This window comes from Mustela putorius, unplaced genomic scaffold, assembly GCF_011764305.1.
Source record: "Mustela putorius furo isolate JIRA1106 unplaced genomic scaffold, ASM1176430v1.1 tig00003853_pilon_pilon_pilon, whole genome shotgun sequence".
Classification (NCBI taxonomy): Eukaryota; Metazoa; Chordata; class Mammalia; order Carnivora; family Mustelidae; genus Mustela; species Mustela putorius.
The window spans coordinates 76,746,725-76,770,581 of NW_025422005.1; the positions used below are offsets into that span (position 1 = coordinate 76,746,725).

Consider the following 23,857-nt stretch of genomic DNA (forward strand, 5'->3'; position numbering starts at 1 on the left):
GGCTAGGGGAAGGCAGAATTATATACTATTATATACACTTCAATGGGGTAGACAGGGTGGGTGTGAGGGACAACAACATAGCTAGGAAAAGCTTGATTGCTCTTTACAGTGAGAGATTTAAAATATATAAAGATTAACTTCCAAAAAGGAACCAAAAAAAACCACCCACTCTTCTTCAGGATGGTGGTTGACTCTACAACCTCTTTCAACCAGAAAACAAAAAAGCCAATCATAGAAATCCCTTCTCTTTGCCAGCAGTTGTTTAGGAAAGGGCACATGCCCCTGCCAATGAGAATAAAGTTAGTCAGCTAGAATGATGTTAGGCAGCTAGCTGATGTTTTCTTGTTCTTAAAACTTAAAAACTGATTTTGAGGATTTACTACCTGAAATTTTCTATATCAGTAGTTACTTTAAAAATATATTAAATGTTTAACTGAATTTCTCTCTTCCTAAAGATGATAAAAATAAAGAAGTGACAAATTAATAATGGATTAATTGAGTAAGAAGTTTTCTAGAAATATTAGATTAGGGTTTAAAGATAACTCTCCAATTGATGCGTTTAAAATCATGTTATTAGTTTTTTTTTCCCTACTCTTTGATAAATAGTGCAAAGTCTCTGATTTTTTTTTTTTTAAATGCCATCTACTGACACCACAGATTCCAAAGCAGCAACTGCAGAGGGCAATTCAGACAAAAAAAAAACCCTGTTTATTATTAATCTGCTTCAGCTCAGGGATTTTTTTTTTCTTAACTAGAGATCAGGATCAGAAAAGTCTTTCCTATAAAACTTCTTTACCCTGGACCCTAATCTGGCCCCTATTTGGCACACTATGAAATGAGCTTCTACCAAACAGAGAGGCAGCCTCGAACCCCTTACCAATGAACTGACAGGAGAAGTAAGAGGGAAATGCAAAGCACAAGGAAACCAAAAAGACTAAAGTCAAAAGGTTACATGGGAGAAAAAGAGGCCTTCGCTTAGAAGAAATCATTTTTTTTTAAAGATTTTATTTATTTGACAGACAGAGATCACAAGTAGGCAGAGAGGCAGGCAGAGAGAGAGAGAGAGAGAGAGAGAGAGAGAGAGAGAGAGAGGAGGAAGCAGGCTCCCTGCTGAGCGGAGAGCCCTATGTGGGGCTCTATCCCAGGACCCTGAGATCATGACCTGAGCCGAAAGCAGAGGCTTTAAACCACTGAGCCACCTAGGAGCCCCGAAGAAATCATTTTTAATTAAAGATTTTAATTTGTTTGACAGAGAGAGTGAGGGAGCACAAGTAGGCGGAGGGGCAAAGGGAAAGCAGCAGACTCCCCACTGAGCAGAGAGCTGGATGGGGAAGTTCAATCCCAAGGATCCTGAGATCATGACCTGAGTTGTAGGCAGATGCTTAACTAACAGGCACCTGGGTGCCCCAAAAGAAATCACTTTTAACCTTCAGGTTACATGAAAAGCTCCACCGTACAACACCATGGCTTTGCAAGCAGAAACTGTTACACTACTTCTCCTGAGGAATGACGATTGGGGTAGCGTATACTCACTCTTGGAACCTGGAGTGTGCTGCTAATGTGTCTGAGAAATGAGATTTAGAACACGTCGCTTTGGGCTAGTATAGGCTCTGATGACAGACTGCCTGGATTTTAATTCCAGCTTCACTATTTGCCAATGGGTAGCTAGGAAAATAAGTTCTTCATGTCTTTTTCTCATTGTAAAAATTGGTATTTTTTTACTTCATTTAATTGTTATGAGAATAAAATAAGATTATTATATATAAAGTATTTGGAACAATGCCTGGCACGTCGCAAGTGCTTAATAAAATGTTATTTACTGTTATCTGTTATCATGATCATTATATACAAAGCTTTGACAGAAGTTTTGCTTTAAGAAGGAAAAATAGCAATGGATGGTAGCTGGAGAGGATAGAGGAGGCCAAAAGTCTTTACTAAAAACAATTTTTTTAATATGGGAGAAAAGCTAAGTGTGGAGAGCTGGGTTAGCTGGGGTTGAGATTTTCTCAACAGAGTACACAAAGTGACAGAGGCACAAGGGATAAGTGATTACAACAGCGTGGTCTTGGTGAAGGACTAATGGATATAATTTCCATAAGGGAGCAAGGGAGAGTAAGGAGGCTTGAAGAGGCTAAGTCAATAAAAAATGATATTAAGGTCACTGGACTGTAGGCCCTGGTGGGGTTCAAGAAATACTGAAATCAGGGTATAACAGAAAGTAAAATTGGAATGCGAGAAATGGTAATTCAGAATAGGAATACTAGAACCGAGAAAAAAGATGGTGCTGTAATTATAAATACACATAAGGTTCAGGACATCATTATCAGAGAACTGAAATAGAGTGAAGGATAAATTTGCTAGAAAAATCTTATCATCGTGTATGCCTTACAACGGCATAGAGGCCCTATATGACCCAGCTCTGTTATTTCTCTGACTTTACCTCCTCCCTTGTCCCTGGCTTTTTGCTCCAGCCACTATGAAGGTCTTGCTATTCCTTCAGCACACCAGACATGCTCCGCTTGCAGAATCTGCACTTGTTCCTTCAGCCCATTATACGTCTCCCCAAGATAATTATGTAACTAACTCCCTCACCTTCTTTGGCAGCTTTCTCTAATGTTACGTTCTCACAGACACTGAAATCTTCAAGATTTAGAACATAGATAGTGTTGCAGAGACAGACCAGGCGCTAAAAATCTTTGAGGCTGTGGTGTCCGGGGGAACCACTGGATGGCTACAATGGGCCTGAGGAGTGAGCCATCTGATAGGACAAGCTTCAAAACTGAGAGTTTTAGGGAGGACAGACGGAGGAGTCCAGAAAAGGCAATGAAGAACAAATAGGATCAGACCTTTCTTTCCTTTGAAAAGTTAAATAAAATATGGAATTTATTAAGGATACTGGTAGATCTTACATAAAGTTAGCCCTATCTGAATTCATTTACCATTAACTGTACACACTACATTTTAATGCATGTGTTTTTAGGCAATTCAGAGGATCATCCAGAAAATGGGTCATGAAAATAAAGTAAAATTTACTGTTGTGCCTGTATTACCATTTAGAACCCTGTGATTATAGCAGTAATTATGTGAGGAATTAACTTCCTTTTAAACTGTGTGGGTCCCAAACCACACATTAGACTACCTACGCTACTAGAGTTCCCAATCATCAATTCAAACAGTCACGTTAGCTTCAGACTTAAGGACATTTGCCTCCTAAGTCAAAACAGGAAACAGAGCAGTAGCAGATATCTAACAGTGAAAATAGACCTTTAAAGTTATATATAAGAGAATATAAGTCTCTCCATCTTCTCAGTGAATGGCCTTAAGTCCTTATTGTATTGGCCTTCTGGGTGAGGTCTCATAAGCTTTATCTATAATATTTGGAACTCAAAGGGCTTAACTATACTATGTAAAATGATAGCAGGAGTCTTGGTAAACCACATTCACACATTTTTCACCCTTGGTAAATGTTTTGGTTTTGAAATGGCATCAAAATACAAGTTTCAAATCAGTAGCTTGGTTACTTTGAAGAGAGAAAAATGGGCAACAATAAATGTCACCTGAAAACAAAAAACTGAAAAGCAAAATATTTAAATCACAAGGTAAATAATTTACTCATTTTAATCATCTGCTGAGGCGACTGGCTGGTTTAGTTGGTAGAGCATGCAACTCAATCTCGGGGGGGCTTTTGGGTTCATGTTATATGCTGGGTATAGAGATTACTTAAAAAAATAAAATCTTAAAAAAGAAATCTGTACTTTAGACTAACTTCCAAAAAAATAAAATACATTTCTTATTTTGTTCTATGCATCTTTATAAAATATGTATCTAGTGACTGCAGTGAGTAGGAAGCACTCTTCTGATAATTCTGAAAGGACTGACTTATACGTAGAAAAAAAAAGAGTTGAGGCAGATAAAAAGAACATTGTTTTGAACATAAATACCATGTGCTGTAACATGATTTCATAATGGTTTAAGAAAATAATATACTACTCCAATTATATGAACTTTTCTCCTATTAATAAAAAAAGGGCTTTAATGTAAATTACATGTCGTATAGACTGTGCAACACACTGAAGTTTACCAGTGACTACAAAATCACTGGAGAAGTGATCTGAGTGAACAGGGAAAGTTACACATTCACAATAATTTATGGATTAGTTTCTGAAGTTTGGGTCAAGGTCCCTAAAAACTGACACAAAGAAAAAATGTGAAAGTCTTTAACAGTGCTGGGAGAAAAGAAAGTGTATTTTGATTAATCAGAAACTATGAGTAATCCTGCAAAAAACAGATGACAAATGGAATCTGCCTCAAAAAGGAAATCCAAACCCACCCACTGTACTTCAATACACAGGGCTTTATGTATTCTTCACATAGACTGTAAAAAGATGTGTACTAAAGGACAGAGATTTGGGGCACCTTAGTGGCTCAGTCACTTGATCATCTGACTCTTGGTTTCGGCTAAAGTCATGATCTCAAGGTCATGGGCTCTGTGCTCAGCATGAAGTCTGCTTGGAATTCTCTCTCCCTTTCCTTATATCCCCTCCCCCACCACTTATACCATCTCTCTAAATAAATAAAACAATTTAATAAATATGGAAGCCAAACTTGAGAGGGTTGAAAAATACACATTGCTGAATAGGAAGAAGGTAAATCATGCTAAGGTTCTTGTGATGGTGGAGGAAAAGACACAGATATTCATTATAGTAGATGCTAATTAAAAATTAATAGTTGTTAAAAGTTTTAAGGGTGAGGAAATTATGGGATAGGTGTGATTTTAACAATTTCCTTTTTCTCTACTCTCAACACTATTAAACTTTAAGTTTTTTTCTAAGCCAGATGACTGTTGAGACTTAGAGGTAAACTGGTGTAAATGTGAGACATGGGGCTCTCTTGTAGTCCTGAGAGAAAAGGGAACTGATACAGAACTTTCTTCTCCATGTGTTGAAGCTCAAGGGTTAGGACTAGAAGATGGTGGGTCCTAGAAAGAGCTTGGTAATCAGAGCTACCTGGCCCCTATGTAAGCATATTATATCCTTTTCAAGCCCAAAAGGAACTGAATGGGTAGACTGAATCCTCCCTGCTCTGGAGATGGAGAGATTATAGAGTGCAGAGAGACATCGGGAATATCCTTCAGGTACCTCAGCAAGAGATTGCCACTTCACATTTCATTACTTGGAAGTCTGTTAATATAAAGGATATCCCCATACCCAACAAACAGATTTGAACCCACTGAGCTGAAAAAGAAAAACAACCTACTTAAGGCAGCCCAGCAACCAGAGAGGAAATCAGCAAAATAATCAAAACATATACTCAGTAAAACAGAAATACTAGAGAACATGAAAACATAAATGAAAATAAATCACAGCACATAAGGAGATTCAAGTGCAGTGCACACATACATACATGCGCATGCACACACACGTTTCTGAAAGCTTAATAACGTATTTTTGAAACAAAATTTTATTTTATTTTGTAACAAAATTTAAATGAATTTAAGAGGAGCTCATTCACTATAAGTGCAAAAAATATTTCAAAGTACAAGGCAAACATACATAAATGAAAATCATGAGGGTACAGATTTGTAAAATAAGGAAATACAAAAGGCAGAATAATAAAATAATAAAAATAATAGAAATTCTGGAAGGAGAAAAACAAAAGCAAATGGGAAAGATAAAACTATTCAAAAGATAATAGCAGAAAATTTTACCTGAGTTACAGAAAGCTTAGATTCTGCTAAGTTGCAGGTTGCACTGGTGAGAAAAGCACACATTTAGGCATGCTTGGCAAAGTTCTAGAATTCTAAGGATAAAAAAGACAATCTTATAAATATCTGGGTAGAAAAAGCAAGTTACTTAAAGGAAAAAACTCAGATTGGCAATGAAATAGCACATCTACACACTCTGAGACAATCAGCATCTACCCATTCTGAGAGAAGAGGACTGCCTCTGAAGAGCCTTTAGTCAGTGAACTTATGTGACTTATGATTCACTTTTCCGAGCAAAAGTAAAAAACAAGCTAAGAAGAGACCACAAGATGGAATAAGAGAAATGGAAACACTGGTTAGCCACGTAAAATTAAACAAATGAATAAGGCCAGACATCTCACTGTTATGAAAATAGGGAATTAAAACTTTTGAAGCACAATAGCAATGCACTAATATCACTCTAAATATCTCACTCTGAGAGAACAGTAAAGAAGGTAAGTATATTCTAAAGAGGGACAGGGAATTTTGCTCTGCCAGTTATCACAATATAGCCTAAAAAACCTCCTGTAATCAAACAAATATTTGTTTAGTATATAGACTTAGAAAAGAGACAAAAACAAAACAACACACACAAAAAACAGCTGAACAGAACAGAGATTCCAGGTGCAGATCCCAGGTTACCTGAGATTTAATATGTGACAAAAGTAGTAGTTCAATTCTGTTGGACTAAGAACAGTATAAAAAATTGGTGTTGTACAGCTATCTTTCCATTATGGAAGGAGAGAGAAACAGACACCTACATTACACCATAAGCAAACGCAAATTTCAAATGGATTAAAGACTGTGTTTTTTTTTGTTTTGTTTTGTTTAAAGATATCATTTATTTATTTCACAGACAGACCACAAGTAGGCAGAAAGGCAGGCAGAGAGAGAGGAAGGGAAGCAGGCTCCCCGCTGAGAAGAGAGCCCGATTTGGGGCTTGACCCCAGGACCCTGGGATCATGACCTGAGCCGAAGGCAGGTGGGCTTTAATCCACTGTGCCACCCAGGTATTCCAAAGACTTAGTTTATTTTTATTTTTATTTATTTTAAAATTTTTAAAGATTTATTTATTTATTTGGCAGACAGAGATCACAAGTAGGCAGAGGCAGGCAGAGAGAGAGGAGGGGGGGGGAGCAGGCTCCCCACCAAGCGGAGAGCCCGATGTGGGGCACAATCCCAGAACACCGGTATCATGACCTGAGCCGAAGGCAGACGCTTAACCCACTGAGTCACCCAGGTGCCCCACAAAGACTTAGTTTAAGTTAAAGTGTTAATCCATTCTGATTGCTATTAAAAAAAAAAAACACCACAAACTGGGTAGCTTATAAACAAAAAAGAAACATTTATTGTTCATAGGTCTGGAGGCTAGAAGTCCAAGATCAGGATGCTAGCATGGTCAGACTGTAGTGAGCCCTCTTAAAAGTCACAGATGTCTCATGTGGTGGAAAGGGCTAGAAATCTTTTTTTAAAAGCACTAATTTTATTTATGAGGGCTCTACTCTCATGACCTTATCAGCCCCAAAGGCCCCATCTATTCACACCATCACCTTTGGTGGTTAGGATTTCAACGTAAGAATTTGGTGGTGGGGATGGGTGGGATGGGGAAAACGACACAAAAAAGAGACCATAGTAAAGCCTTAATTTGAAAAAGTATATATATTCCAAGAGAATCTAGAAACTGTATTAAATGAAAGAGGTATTTTTTTTTGTCCTATAAGACCTCACTACAAATATGTATATTATATATATATATATATATTAATATACTTATATATTATATATATGTATTTAACAAAGAATACTCAAATTCAATAAAAGATAGGAAAAGAAACATTAAGAAAATACAATACATAGAAAGTATAAGATAATATGGACAGAATAAGCATAAACATATACATAAGCACAAAAATATGAGTGGTTATATTAACCTATTCATCTCAAACTGGGCTCTATGTCGTTGAAAAGAGGAAAACCTAAAATAAAACGACATTAGAAAAGAGGTACAAAAAAGCATATCAGGTAAATAATAAAAATTAAAAATGGGGCTTCTTGGGGGTGTTTCTATTGCATTGAAGTAGATTCAATAGTCATCATGAACCTTCATATATTCAAGAACAGTGACTAGAAATAGAGAAAAAGCCAAATCTGAGGATGAAGAGAAAGAGACATAGTAGCAATCATACTGGGATCCTAACACAACTTTCACAGAACTTGGCAGGTGAAGTACATGACACAGGAGTATGATATAATTTAAATGGCATTGTTTAAATCCTGAATGTACATATATATACACATATACATACACACACACATCCTGTGTACCTATATATACACACACATAACACTTATGTACTTGGCATGTTTTTAATATATGACTTGTATCACAAATATATCTACATATATATAATTCTGTACCCCAAAACTCAGAGACTATGCACTGTTTTCTTACATGAGATATCACCAAGAAGTAACTATGTATCTTAGGCTACACAGAAAATTTCAACAAATTCCCCAAAGGTAAAAACTGGCTAAAAAAGAAACTGAAATGGAAACATAAGGTAATAAATAACGATGGTAGTTCTATATATTTAAATCCATGAGATATGATCAATTTTGTTATGCTTCTGAAAACATACAGCCTTATATACGGTTTTTAGGAACCAAAAGGTTGAACGAAAATAAGAGTTAAGTTGTGGAAGGTAGAAAAATAGAGGTGATGAAAAAAATACCAAGTATAAGTTCTTGAAAAGACTAACAAAAACAGATAAAAACTTCAGGAAGTTTAATTAAGGAAAAAAAGCCAAGCTTGAAGTAAACACTAGTAATGTGAGCAAACAATTGACAGATGTGGAGATTAAACAACTTGTAGAAGAATACTATGTATAAGTTATTCCAAAATTTTAGAAAATCTAGAAAAAACAGGTACTCTTCTAGGAAAAAATATAACTAAACTTGCTTCAGAGAGGGGAAAAAATTAACCAATGATTATAAAAGAAATAGTAAAAGTAATCAAAAGATTTATCTTTCAAAGGTATTAGGCTCATGAGTTTATGGATGAGTACTCTCAAATCTTTAAGAAAGCAAAACTGCCTATGTTAAGAGAATTCTTTCAGAGCATAGGCACATACATTTAAACTTCCCAACTCATTTTATGAGGTCAGCATAACTTGGGTACCAAATCCAGACAAATACAGCAGAAGAAAAAAGTAAAATCCAATATCAATAACAGACATCAAAAAATACTTTAATGAAATAGAAGCAAATTAAGTTCACAGTATGAAGCAAAGCACAGACTAAGGACACATTTAAGGATGGTTCAATGTGGAAAAGTCTGTTAATTTTTTTTTTTGCTAACACCAACAGATTAAAAAAGAAAAATCATATGTAAATCTCACTAGAAGCTGAAGACACATGTATTAACACTGAGAGTCCATTTTTTATTTAAAAGAAAGTAAAAAATTCTTATCCAATAAGAAATAAACCCTTATTTTTTTATTTTTATTTTTAAAGATTTTATTTATTTATTTGACCAGTAGGCAGAGAGGCAGGCAGAGAGAGAGGAAGGGAAGCAGTCTCCCCGCTGAGCAGAGAGCCCAACGTGGGACTCGATCCCAGAACCCTGAGATCATGAGCCGTAGGCAGCAGCTTAACCCACTGAGCCACCCAGGCGCCCCAGAAATAAACCCTTTTTAACTCAATAAACTGTGTCTACAAGTAACTTCCAGTGAATTATATTTAATGATGCAACAAAAGTATCTCCATTACAATCAGAAGCAAGACCGTAATGTAATCTATCACTACTAATATTCAATATCATACTGGAGATCCTTGATAATGTAAGAACACAAGAAAAAGACTAAGGATAAATATTGGGAAGGAAGAGAAAATATCACAATTTGCAGATGATATGATTGTCTACAGAAATGTCAAAAGTGAAAAAATATTAGAATAAAAATATGAGTTCAGCAACGTGAGAGTATATAAATGACTGCTACACAGAGAATCAGTACTTTCCCTTTACATCAGAACATTCAACTAAAAATTCTGAGAAGAATCCACTCACAATAGCAGCAAAAGCTAAAATATATGGAAACAAATTTTAAATGTGCAATTCTTCATGAAGAAAACTGTAAGACTTTCATGTAAGATATGAAGATAAATGAAAAAAATAGGCCATAATCCTAAAAATACCAAATTCCTTAAAAAGACCCATATTTTCCTATTCTCCACAAATTACTTCATAAATTCAGTACAGTTCTAAGCAAAATCTCAGAGTTCAAATGGAATTTGACAAACTAATTCTCTTTCAACAAACTAATTTTAAAAATACAGATCTGGAAGAGCAAAACAGTTAATACTATATGATTTCACTCCTATGTGGAATTTAAAAAACAAAACAAACAAGGGGAAAAAAAAAACAGAGATATAAGTAAACCAAGAAATAGACTTGTAACTATAGAGAACTGATGGTTACAAGATGAGAGGGGAGTGGGTGGATGGATTACATTGGTGATAGGGATTAAGGAGAGCACTTGTAAAGAATACTGAATGTTGTATGAAAGTACTGAATCACTATATTGTACAGCTGTAGCTAACATAACACTGTATGTTAACTAACTAGAACTTAAATAAAAACTTTTTTTTTTTTTAAATATTTTATTTATTTATTTGACAGACAGAGATCACAAGCAGGCAGAGAGGCAGGCAGAGAGAGAAGTGGAAGCAGGCTCCCTGCTGAGCAGAGAGCCCGATGCGGGGCTCGATCCCAGGACCCTGGGACCATGACCTGAGCCGAAAGCAGAGGCTTTAACCCACTGAGCCACCCAGGCACCCCTAAATAAAAACTTTTTTAATAAGCCAAAATTTTTTTGATGGCTGCATAGTATTCCATTGTACCACATCTTCTTTATCCAGTCATCTGTTGATGGACATCTTATTCACTTAATCATTAAGTGAATACTGACTGGATGTACACTATCAGAATTATTTTTTAAAAAAAATTTTGTTATTTATTTGAGAGAGAGGGAGAGAGGAAGAGTGCTCATGAGCATGGGGAGAAGCAAAGGGAGAGGGACAATCAGACCCCATGCTGAGTACAGAGTACAGAGCCCAAGGCAGGGCTTCATCCCACCACCCTAAAATCATGACCTGAGCTGAAACTGAGAGTTGGACACTTTAACCCAATGAGTCACCCAGGTGTCCCTAGAACTCTTATAGGAAAACAGAACTGAAAAACACACACAAAATCCCCTCTGCCAGAAATTTATGTAAGGACTTCTGATTTGGATAATAGTAGACTACCTAATTTCAATAACTTCTCTCACTGAGGTCAACTAAAAAGATCGGATTAATAAAAACAAAAACATCACATAAGCAATAAAAATATAGCACAAGAGTAAAAAATTAACCAGTCACACTCTAAGGGAAGATAAGAAACCCTGTGGGACCACCGAATAAAGCCTTTTATTTTTGCCCAGAGGGCATATAGTATCTGGTAGAAATAGCTATGAAACTAAGTTGAAATTTCGGTGGCTTCATGGAGCTAACAGAACTAACTATATTTACAGCGTAAAAGGTGAACCAGAGGTATATGAACTTTTTCCATGATCCAGCTCTTACAGAGCCTGACTTTGCGTCATCTAGTAGACTAGGAAAATACAAATCTGGAATTTGGGTTTAACATGTTCTAAACTGGTAGAACTCTTACTCATTTGGCAGAAGTAAATGAAAATCCCATGGGAAAAGATACTATCCTAGGCTTCAAAATAGTTCTACAATAGTTTTCAAATATAATGTCGAAAAATAACGTACTATTAAACATCTAGGCAAATAAAACAAGATACCATGAACAAGAAGTAGGAAAAGCAACTATCAATAAGCCCAGACCCACAATTATTTGGAATTTTGAGAAGGAGAATATATAAATAACTATGTAGACCATATTTAAGGAAATAACAGTCAAACAGACTACGAGAAACAATAAAATGCATATCTGAAAAAGAACCAACAGAAATTCTAGACCTGAAAAATATACAACCAAAATTAAGACTTCAGTAAATGGGGTTAGTAACTGAGAAAATGAGTAAACCAGAAGTTCGGTCAAAAGAAATTAACTGAAATGTAGCATCAACAGACAGAAAACTGAGAAGAAATGGTAAAACAAAACAAAACAAAACAAAACAAAAAAACACCCAGAGGACACAGTGAGAAGAATTTAACATACATTTAGTTCCAAAAGAAAGAGAATGAGGCAGAAGAAATAGCTGTGAGGCAACGGCTAGGAAATTTCCAATGCCCAGCAGAGATCCCAAACTTGACAACAGTAAAAAATAAATTCCCACTCATATAGCAAAACTTTAGAAAACTAGAGATAAAATTAAGTAAATATATGAAAACTAATCGGGAAATACAGAACAGCTTATTTTAAAATGATTAACAGCTGAACTTACAAGAATAATGAGACAACTGGTGGCTGAGGGCCCTTAAATAGGTTCAGGATGGGAGCTGATCATCAGAAAAACTAACGCATGATTAGAGGACTGCAACTTCTAGCACCCCTCCCCACCATCCCTACTTTGGCCCCACAGGGAGGCGTAAAAAAGCTTGAGATTGAGTTAACCACCGAAGTCCAGTGATTTAATCAATCATACCTATGTAATAAAACTTCCATAATAACGTCTAAGCAACAGGGGTTCAAAGAGCTTCCAGGCTGGTAAACACATCAAGATGCTGGGAGGGTAGTGCACTCTGAGAGGGGAAGGAAGCTCCATGCCACCTTCTTCCCTGTATACCTTGCATCTCTTTCCATTTGTCTGTTCCTAAGTTATGTCCTTTATTTATTTTAAATATTTTATTTATTTATCCATTTGAAAAAGGGAGGGGGAGCAAAAGGAGAGAGGGAAAAGCAGACTCTGCGCTTAGCACAGAGCCTGGTATGGGGCTCGATTACAGGACCCTGAGATTATGACCTGAGCCAAAATCAAGACTTGGACACTCGACTGACTACGCCACCCAGGTGCCTTCTGAGTTATGTCCTTTATAATGAACTGTGGAAGTCAAATGTTTTCCCTGAGTTCTGTAGGCTCTCTTAAGAAATTATTGAGTTTGGAAATGTGTAAACCTGGCGATTCACAGACCTGTACCCCTGGGGATAAAAATATATGTTTATAAAAAATAAAAAATTAAAAAAAAAAAGAAATTATTGAGTTTGAAGAGGGTGTTGTGGGAACCCTCAATTTATAGCCAGTTGGTCAGAAGTACAAGTGACTCAATACTTGTAACTGGCCTCTGAAGTGTGGGGACTGAGCTCTTTAACCTAACGAGTCTGCTGCTAACTCTAGGTAATGTTAGAATTGAATCCAATTCCTGGATACCCAGATGGCACCTGGAGAATGAGAAAATTTGCTGTTGGTATTGGAAAAAGCCCCAGATCTAGTATTCAAAGGTTAGTCTATACACTGCACCACTCAAATTTAAAACTGGGAAAGCAGAATACATTATATTACATACAATCACAGGTACACTGAAACGATAGGACAAGAGAAAGAAATATAACAAGCTATTGCAAGTAAATGTCTTTGAGTGATTATACCAAGGTAATGTTGCCATTTTTCACTTTTTCGTTTTCAAAATATTTCCAAAATGAGCATATATTAAACTTTCTTAGGAAAAAAAGTCAAAGCTATCTTTAAGGCTATAGGTTTTAACTATACAGTTCTTGATTTCATATGCATGTGAACTCCAAAATAGAGATATTCGCTACACCAACATTCTAATATATTCTAAAGAAGCATAGTAGAAAATATTACTTTTAGAGAAGTTAACCTTTTTGTTTTAATGCTGTTAAATAAATCGATACTTCAAATCAGATTTTTTTTAAAAAAGAAAAAACTCTAATACTGTAAAAGCTCAAATATTTTAGATAATGATAAAAAAAAGAATTAAAAGAAAATTAGGCAACAGTCAATACTGAATCATGCCATATTCTGATACCATGTAACTTGAGACAATATAATTTCTTTTCTAGTGCAAACCAAAAGAAAGTAAGTCTTAATTCTCTAGTTGTCAACTAAAAGATAAACTTGGCTTCCAAAAGAATTAAAATTTTGAAACCCAAATATCTTTACCATGAAAAGTGATTTTTACTTTACTTTCTAGGAATCCCTCTAAGTTTACTGTTTTTAATCTGAATTATTCCATTTACTTCTCACATACAGAAAAAGAAATTCTTGTTTTAAATAGCTTAACATAAAAAATTTAATATAGACTTGCTTATAAAATCTGTGATCAAACTACATATTCTACCTGTATTCTTACATCTTGATCGTCTGCTTAATAAAAATCACAGAATTATAAAGATTAGAGCTGAAAGGGGTTATAGTGACTGCTAGTCTTTCCCTCCCAAAACTGTAATTTTAAAAAAATTTCTGAACTCTACCTGCTATGTAAATAATTCTTCCAATTTAAAAAATATATTCATTTATAACTATGAATGAAACATGCTCTGTAGGAGACAACTAGTATATACAAACTTTGTATAATTTTAGTTTGAAGTAAAGAAATCTGAAATTTTAATTAGTTTCATATTTATAGAGAAATACAGTTTGCATTAGGCATTTCAAAATATAAAAGTAACTTAGAAGTACTTTTCCCTTATCTAGTACCCCAGAGATCCGGAGACCCTTGGTTAATAAGAGTGATCCATCTAATCCAACTTCCTAATTTCCTTTATAAGGTATACAAATAAAGTAACCTGCTAAGTATAAACAATTTAAATAAAATAAAACACAACCTCAAGTGGACTATTTCCACCAGTGATAAAAGTAAGAAATGCTTCACAATATAGACATTATAATTTTCTTTAAGTCTTTTTTATTTAGAGATTTTTCTGGTAAGGAGATATACCATAGGAAAGCAATTTCACTGGCAGTGAGGTATGTATATACTCTACCAAAATACTCCTTATTTTAACTGTTTTAAACTTTATTTACATATGAAGAAAATTACCAATGCATATCCTTATTTCAACTATAGTATTAGCCATACTACATGAAATAAAATGAAATGGTGCTTGCATACAAAAACTGTTATTTGTAAAGGAATCTGACTGCAGATTAAAAGAAATATTTTGTTTTTGGAAAGAGTTTAAAAGAATCACAATTTATCATGACCAAGACATCTGCACCATATTTTCCATTCCTCACAGCACATTTATTTCAGTAATTCCGTTATGTCGATTCTTAGCATGAGCATAGTGTTACACGATTTTCGTACATATAATCACATCCAAAACAAGTTCTAAAATTTAAATTGTAAACATTCTCATCATATGTAGAAATATTTCAATTGGTGTATTAAGTTTTGCTAACTGATCAAATTTGGAATATAAATGAGAAAGCCTATTCTAAGTTGTGTAGTGAGCATTGTTTATTAATTACATTTCTACAATGTTAAATAAAGTAAGAGGCAAACCTGTCCTGTAAGCATGTCAAAGTTTAGGTAAAACATTAAAAAGAAACAAATCTGTTAACAAAAGGATGTCTTGCAATAAAGAACATTAGATTTTTAAATCTATTATGATACAAAAATGTAAAGGGTAAATAGCATCTTTGTTGACAAAGTAGGAGGTAGCATGGATGCACCACTTTATTGTCTGAGAAATGCAACTGGAGTAAAGAATATTTCCTTACCACAAATAATTTCCAGGACTATGTACATATTTCTTTTAGAAATACTTGTTTAAACAAATCTCCCTCCACTTTTTAGTATAAAAAAAACCGTTCCATGTGATTTTAAAAAAACACTTACACATCTAGATAGAATAGTACTCTGCCCTATTTGAGTGAACAGTCTCAAACTATGAAGTACATGATATTTAATGCCCTAAGTTGAGTAAATTTAGTTTAGCGGTTCCTGGTATTATACAAAACACTAAATACATACAAACAAAATATAATATCTTATTTTTCAATGCAAGTCTTGTGGGGAAAAAACAGAACCTTGATTCCGGTAACACTGAAGAAAATGTAATTTTCCAATTAAGTCTGTCTTTAAGTTATCCATGTGTAACAGTTTACTAATGACTGCTTACATGTACTGATCTTTCATTGAGTGAACACAGTTAACTGACAAAACTTAGTAAATCTTAAAAACACATCCTCCATCCTATATAAAATATATAGACTACTTACTGTTTGAAGTACTCAGTTTGCTCTGATGTCACTGTAATTCACTTTTCCCCATTTTCCTGCTTTAGTATTTATAAATGGATAATTTAACGTGGCTTTATAAAAAAAAGACAAAGAATTTCAAATTTACATCCAATTTAAATTTGCTATTTAAAAGGTTTCCTTGTTCTATGAAGCTGCTTCTGCCATTAGTAGAGAAAATGAAGTTTCTGTAATGGAGGCAGGCTTTTTAAGTAGTGACGTGACTTCCACCATGCCAGCTCCAGTCCGTGGAAGATTAGCGTTTACAATGTGTCGTTGTAAGTGCTTAATCCAGTCTTCCTGAACAGACAATGGTCCACGAAAGACTAGGCCACAAAACCTATAGAAGAAGTTGATAACAGTTCTCTTAACATGACCAATTCCCTTTATTTAAAACCAATTCACATAAAATCCATATACATAAGAAGTAGGCTTCACTATATCTTGGAGGTATTATCACAAACTGTACTACTTAACAAAAGTTCTTAAATACATATAAAGTCAAAATTATTTAATACAATATAAAACTGCCAATTCATATGCTTAACAGCTATATTACCTGTAGTAATATTTGTAGAGGTAGAACTATTATTATTAAATTGAAATTAATTAAAACGTCTTAATACCTATATAACTCAATACATTTAAAACAACTATAATACCAAAATGTACCATTCTTTCCAAATGACCCTTCCCCAACTCAGAATTCTTTAAACTGCATGAGGATGAGTAAAGAAAAAGGTGGGAATAAGTTTGTATAGCTATACTTATGGGAATAAGTTTGTATAGCTACACTTAGAAGTATGAGTGGAGAGAAATGAATTCCCAAGAAGTAGAAACGCAAGACAAATTAAAAAAAAAAAAAATCAAACCAAATTAAAGTACATAAATACGAAAGCAAAGCAAATAAATAAAAACATCACAACAAAAAATGCTCCTTTCATAAATCAGAGTATCATCAAAGTTCTGATATAATATAAAAAATTTATTCATCCGTTGTGAAATACAGTGTATTATGAGCTAAGTAAGATTTTAAGCCCGTCTTCAAAACTTCATTTATAACTTGATAGCTGAGAATGCACCTTCTGCCACAAATTAAAAATCCCTAATATGTCTCAAAGCAAAATCTGAAGAAACTGAGCAGATACAGCAACATAAGCACATACCTGCATCGGAGAATGTAAACCTCGTCAGCACCATGAGGTAATGACAGCATCTTCTTCTTGCTTCCAGATCTTGACCTTGATTTCTTTTGTTTACAATCTAAGGCTAAAAAAGGGAAGAGAAAGACTTAGCATTTCATATATATTCTAAAATAGAAATACATACTTCTAGAGAGGTCAGACCATCTAAACCAAGTTAGAAAAAGTCTATATTCATCTGTATTCCCTGAAGCATGCACTAAACTTGCAGCTGGGTCTTTAACAACAGTAATATTATCTGTATGCATTCTTCCTGCACTACTTTTCAAATAATGCTTTATCATATACCGAACTAGAAATGAGAGAATGTAACTAAACTCGAAATTACTAAATTGGCCAATTATCACAATGATAATCTTTCCTCTTATGATTGTAAGTATGTTATTTTCATATCTAATTACTCTTCCTTATTTCCAGGAAAATTTCAACCTTTTATTTAAGATCATTAAATTAAGTTTCCATCTGATTACCATTCCATTAAGTAGGTCTCACATGTTTTGAAAACTTAGTAAAGAATCATCAACATAATAAAAAGTCAATGAGAAATCAATTTTAATAGCAAATATATATCAAATAGCTCTTAAAATTATATGCTGGCCCAACATTTGGAAGGGCAAAAAAAGCTCAACTCTCATTTTTTTAAAACTCAACCTGTATTGCATGTACAGTAATGTTTTATTTTATTAAGAAATAAATGTAAATCCAGATTATCTCACATAAATTTACAAATGGACTGGAAATGTAATGCTAATTATTCTTTACATTTTTAAAATAATTTTACATTTTCTCCTACAACTTATTTTTAAAATGTGATTAAAGGGGGAAAAAAGATTTTTATATTAAAAGTGGATCAAAATTTTGTGCTGTTCTTGAAATTTTTCTATTACTTGACTTCTCCTTCAATCACGTATTCTAAAAAATGTAATTTAATAGAGGGAAAAAAGGTATTTTTTTTAATAAGTAGGAATGATAGGACATAACATTTTATTGGTCTTTGAATATAACTACACCATTCCTTTGGACAAAGGGATGACAATATTCCAGGGTGCTGCTGGTCAATTAGCAGGAAGAGAAGGTAAGAGTTTATCTCTAGGGATCCAAGGGGGAGGGAAACAAATGTAACAGAAGAGTTACACAAATGGTTTTTCTTCTGTTAACCTGTCACATGAAATCCCCTGGAAATTCTAGGAAAGAGAGAATAGGAACTGGCTATTCAAGGATTCTGTGAAATGAGTTGTTCCAAGTCCAGATTCCAAAAGAATAGATGCTACTATTACAAAACCAGTAAACACAGTTCCTTACAGTAGTCAAGTGGCAATGCTAACAGAAATGTCATATAGAAAATTAAAAACCATGAGAAGCCTAGATAAATCTCATTCAAGCCGCTGGTTTCTGCTTCTTGTCACCTGCCTCTTTAAAAGTAAAATCCTGCTTGGGCCCAGAGTATTCCCTTGCTTATGCTCAGAAGAAGAATCTAGTAAGTAAAGAACTGCAGGAAATCAAGTTAAGAATGGCTAATTCAAAGCTAAACAACCAAAATCTGGAATAGAAAAATCTTATAAATCATTAATTATTTCAATCAAGACCCTGGCACATAGAAACTCAACAAATATTTCTGGTGTAAAAAACAAAGGAAAACCCAAATTTTTAACCTTTGACATTTAGACAGCATATGAATGGAAATTTGTTCTGCCACTATGCAATATAGGTAGCATTCCTGCAAAACACCTGTGGGTCATTTGTTTAAATGAGTATGTTGCTAACAGTCACATAGAAATTCTTCATTGATCAGTCTACAGATGTGGAAACTAAGTTCTTTACAACCAGTAGGAAGAGTGAGGTATCAAGTACTTTGTAATTAGTACCTTCAGTTTCCTAGTTGCACTGGTAAGCAATCTGAATTTAAGTGGATTTTAAAGCATAGAGCAATTGATAACACTAGAAGTAAAGAGTTTAGGGAACTCAAAGGGTTAAGTGCTACTAGCCGTCAGCTATTCTTTCCCTATCTAAAAGGTAAACCACACACAATCCCTGTCTTTGTTATGTGGAACAGAATAAGCATTTGGTTTATCATGAGATTATAGGGAGAATCTTACTTTGATGAGCTTGCTGGTTGTCAAAATTGCCACAGTGTATTCAAATTCCTTTTAAAATGTAAATAAATTACTGTAGGATACAAACAGAATGCATTATAACAATCCTTTAAAAATCTGTTCACAGAATGCTAATGTTAAATGTGTAAAGCAAATTGAGGGAAAAGGGCAGAGGGTGATGGGCAAGTAGGCAATAGAATGTTTTGTCAGTTATATTTAGATGCTATAATTTTTTAAAAATGGAAATGGACATTTGAGATATAGAAATGTTTTTGACTTTAATACAGGAAAAAGAAATTTTCTGACTTTTGATGTTGTATGGACTCTAGAAACTGAGCTTTTATGAATGATCAGATCTAAATTTTAAATGACAATCTCATAGGCTTTCATAGTAATTTAATATTTGAAAGTATGACTTTGGAAAGTAGGAGAACTCTGCCAGTATATGATTGAGAATCTCCATTACCCAGGATTCCAAGTAAGTTTAGAGAACCACATGCATTGGGCATCCTTGGAAGTTTGTCCATAAAGTAAGGATATGAAAAACTTGGGACCTCTGGTAGTTTACACCTAAACACCTTGGTGTCTTGATATCTCCATGATCATTTTAAAATTTCTTATCCCCTGAAACATCACTTATTTATTTTAGATGGTAAAACATGAATACATTTTATAAGAATAGTTTTTTCTAATACCAACATCCAAACTTCACCCCTGCATTACTGCCCAAACATTTTAGAAAAATCTGCAAAAAAATGAGTATTTAATATGTTAATATGCACACAAAGGGACATCCATATGGTATTTTCTACACGAAAAAGATGATTTACACAAAATGTTCCACTAAATGAAAAAGATGATGCACAAACATATTATACAAATGTTCTCATTCAACAATTTTTATTGTATCTAAAGGGAAAAGCAGTTTTATTCTGGCCTGCACCAGGAGTCACTAGAACATTAAAAACAGAACACTAACCCATTCAGTTTTAGTATAATGGGGCTTATCAATATTTGTGATAAATAGCCAAAGGTTTAACAAAGTTGTTTATATTAATAATCTGCCAAATACATAACTTTATATAAAGTCTTTCTTTATAACAGGATTTTATTTGTTAGTGTCAAAAAGTAAAAACATGCACACTTTTTTATCTCCTCCAAAATATTTTAAATCTACCAATGTTTCTATACTTAAAATTTACACAAAATACTAGACTGGTTTTAGAATCTTGATTTTCTTCTCCTTGAGTTTTAGAAAGGAACAAAATCATTCAACCCGTCCTATGGCACCTAAGGGGGGGGGCAGAAAAGTGATCAATTTTAACTAGAAGACTGTTGAAAACATCTTTGCAGTTATCTGATTTATAAAGGATCTGATTTCCTACTGAGAGTATTTTACTTGTAAGGAGAATAAATTATCCTGTAAGGCTATATACAAAGTTTTAGAGTATACCTTTCCTTTCAGTAAAACAGCTGTTTGATCAAATAGGAATGAAAGAGAAATACAGTAGACTTATGAACGCTCAAAAAGAACACCATACTGCTATGCTACAAAATACAACAACAGCAAAAGCACCAACAACAACAACAACAACAACAACAACAAATGTGTCTAAAGCACTAAACCAAATTAGTTAAAAGCAAATCAATGAGTAACACAAGAGATACAAATTCCAGTTTGTTTTCTGAGCCTTATTTAGTTTTATACCTAGAAGAAAAAGAATTTACTTTGGGCTCCAACAATAAGTCCTTTTGACCTTTCCACCTTTCTTCCCATTACATACATCTGTTTGAATTTCATTTTCTTTTTAGTTCACTACACAAATGACCTCCAAATACAAGAATTTTTTTCTTAGGAACATCTGAAGCTTCAGTGTGGTAAAGAAGCACATCATAACTAAGTTGACATTTACCTTCAAAATATTTTTATTTGCAGTCATCCTCCCTTACAATGGAAAGTTCCATCTCATTTGTTTTGTTCCTAACTGGTTTTTGGCATCTCTGGAGTAAAGTGAAAATTCATACAATGGCCAGGTTATATACATCCAAAATAAGAGGTATGGTATAGCTCTACTAGAGGATAGGAAAGGTCGTCTTCATCTAGTTGGCCTGTGTAAGATGGTAGGCAGCAACAACAGCTAAGAACTCATTCAAGAAGACGGTAGGAATAAAAAGATGGAAGCATGTAAGACATCATTCCACCACCACCATTAACATACTGGTAGTGGGGTAAGTAACGGCAATGCAAAAGTTAGGAGAAGAATGCATATGTCCCAAGGTGCACACAAATTTGAGATGATAAATAAATTCAGTTCTAGTTGCTATCATTAATCCTTCAAAGTTCGTAAGTCCCAATCATATAAAGAACTGTGCAAAGAGCATTTTCTTTCCCTCAGCCCCAACCGAAAAAGGAACATCGCTTTTGGGGGGATGGGAGAAGAAACATGTTACCTTATAAAATAGGGATGGGGGAGGGAGGAAGCCAAATTCTTATTTCTTCAGTGTACGCTCTTCTCTTTGCAAAAAGTGCCTATAAGACTTCATGGGTATATGACTTGTGCAGTCACATAGGATCCCATACTTGGTAAACACTGTTGTCGTACGCGGTCTTCAAATTCTTAATAGTTTTTTAACACGAGACGTTACATCTTCATTTTGCACTGGATCCTGCATATTACGTAGCCAGATCTGAGTACCTACCACTCTAAATGAGAAAGGCAGCCCCTCAGCTCCACCTCTTAATCTCTTGGCTCATTAAAAAAAATAGCTATTAAGAGAAAAATCATTAAATCCCACTCTTTATAGCCCATTAAAATGGAAAGGACTTTCCTACTCCCTATACCAATTTTTTGTTTCTAGGTATACTGCCATAATCAAACCAGTCATTATTCCCAAGATACATAAAAGCAGTTTAAGGGGTTTATTGTCATGAAAAGCAATGTTCCCCTTCCAATCAAAATTAAGCATATAGATAGATATACAATTAGCAACCTCAGAAGTACATTTCCACCATCATTTTCTCTTGATAGTTTCACTCCAAAATTGGATATTTTTTCCAGAATCCTATATGTTACTTTCATCAATTTTTAGAGTTTCCAATCTCAGTAACTAAAAGTATAACTAACACAGAATCACAGAGCAATCATGGCAAAGTTAATTAGGTCCTGCATGATTTAACATTCTACCTAGAAGAGGACAGAATGCAAAATATGTGAAAAGCAGATTTCCTTTGCTTTAAGTATGAGGTTTATTGCTTAAAGTATTAATCTAGAAGAGGCAGGTAGCTTGAGTTTGCCCTACATATTAAGGATTATATTAAGGGTAGGAATAGCCTTCTATCCTTGGTTCAGAGAATAAGTTCATGCAAATGAAGGTAGCCTTTATTTAAGCTTAGGTCCACTTGGGAGAAAAAAGTACATTCAATTTGTAGAAGTCTCTGCTATTTCAAAGTAGGGGGGATGTTTGTAGAAGAATATTCTGAGCAACCATCCCTTAGGTGAAGGAAAAAGCTAAAGGTAAGTATACTTCAACACAGATTTTTATAAACAAAGAAACTGCAAGCGGACTAGTTTTTCCAGCTTGTCAAAAGCTAAAAGCTAACAATATCCTGGCTACAAGTTGTTTACTGGTCAGTTAAGAGTTAATAAGGATAGCAAATTTATTATTTCTCTGTGGTAAGAGGTTAGGAAAAAAACATTTAAAATTCCTTAAGTGGGTTGGACTTGCATGCTGTTTTACTAAAGCAAAATATGCACTTACCAATATCAACCACTCTTCCAAAACTAAGACACATCTAAAATTGGAATAAACATTAAAATATATAACTAATCTGTTATAAAACTTTTGTTTAGAATTATTTGTATATAATCACACTCCCTTGACCCCTAAAAGCCTCAGTATTTTCAAAATAAATCATTTTATATTTAGTAGGAGTAATTAAATACATGTTTCTGATTATAAAATTAGGTAATGAAACCACATTACTTTAATATTGCCATAAATTATCTTTACTATAAAATGTCCAAGTTATATAGGGCGCACAATAATTATAACGGTATATCTAAAGGTCACGAATGCACAAATCCCAATAGATTTGATTTTTTTTTTTTTAAATAATTTTGAAGTTTACACATTCCAGCCAAAACCCAAACTATAATCAAACATGGTACTGACCAGGTCCCTTCTGCTTTGAGTTAACTTCCAGCTAAGGCCACAACTAAATATTTATTCTAAACAATGCACAGCAAAAATTAAACTTATTCCTCAAATTCCAGACACAACAAAGAAAGAGTGAATACTATTTTTCCACTTCTTAGATACATGAGGGAACAATAGCCTCCATCAAGTCATCCTCTTGCCCTTACCTCCAAAAGAAAGTCCATGTATTGTTTTATTATTTCCATAAAGTCATTTAATGGCCAGAACATGCCTTGTTACTTGTAAGGTATAATTATATCTTAATCCAGATTATAAACAGCATTAAAAAATTCATGTTAGAATAGAAATCACAGCAAACACAAAACATTATAACAAAGGATATAAAGGTATTAGACATGTTAAAAAATCCAAATATATAAAAATCTAGGTTAATGCAATTGTTAAAAAAAT

At 34.1% G+C, this 23,857-nt stretch overlaps 1 protein-coding gene across 19 annotated transcripts in view; it reads right to left on the bottom strand.

Annotated features, from left to right (window-relative positions):
* ZNF644 (zinc finger protein 644) overlaps positions 1-23,857 on the bottom strand; it is a 123,989-nt gene that overhangs the window by 7,966 nt on the left and 92,166 nt on the right. For 12 of the 19 annotated variants that reach the window (XM_004752615.3, XM_013056175.2, XM_013056176.2 and 9 more), the window contains 2 exons: positions 17,121-17,223; positions 14,601-16,294 (listed from right to left, as the gene is read on the bottom strand). In XM_004752615.3, the coding sequence (XP_004752672.1) occupies positions 16,102-16,294; positions 17,121-17,223 (296 nt within the window). In that variant the 3' untranslated portion in view covers positions 14,601-16,101. Of the gene's footprint in view, positions 1-14,600; positions 16,295-17,120; positions 17,224-19,252; positions 19,323-23,857 lie in introns of those variants that run through there. The other 7 variants (XR_006601815.1, XR_006601816.1, XR_006601814.1 and 4 more) reach the window with 3 other exon arrangements.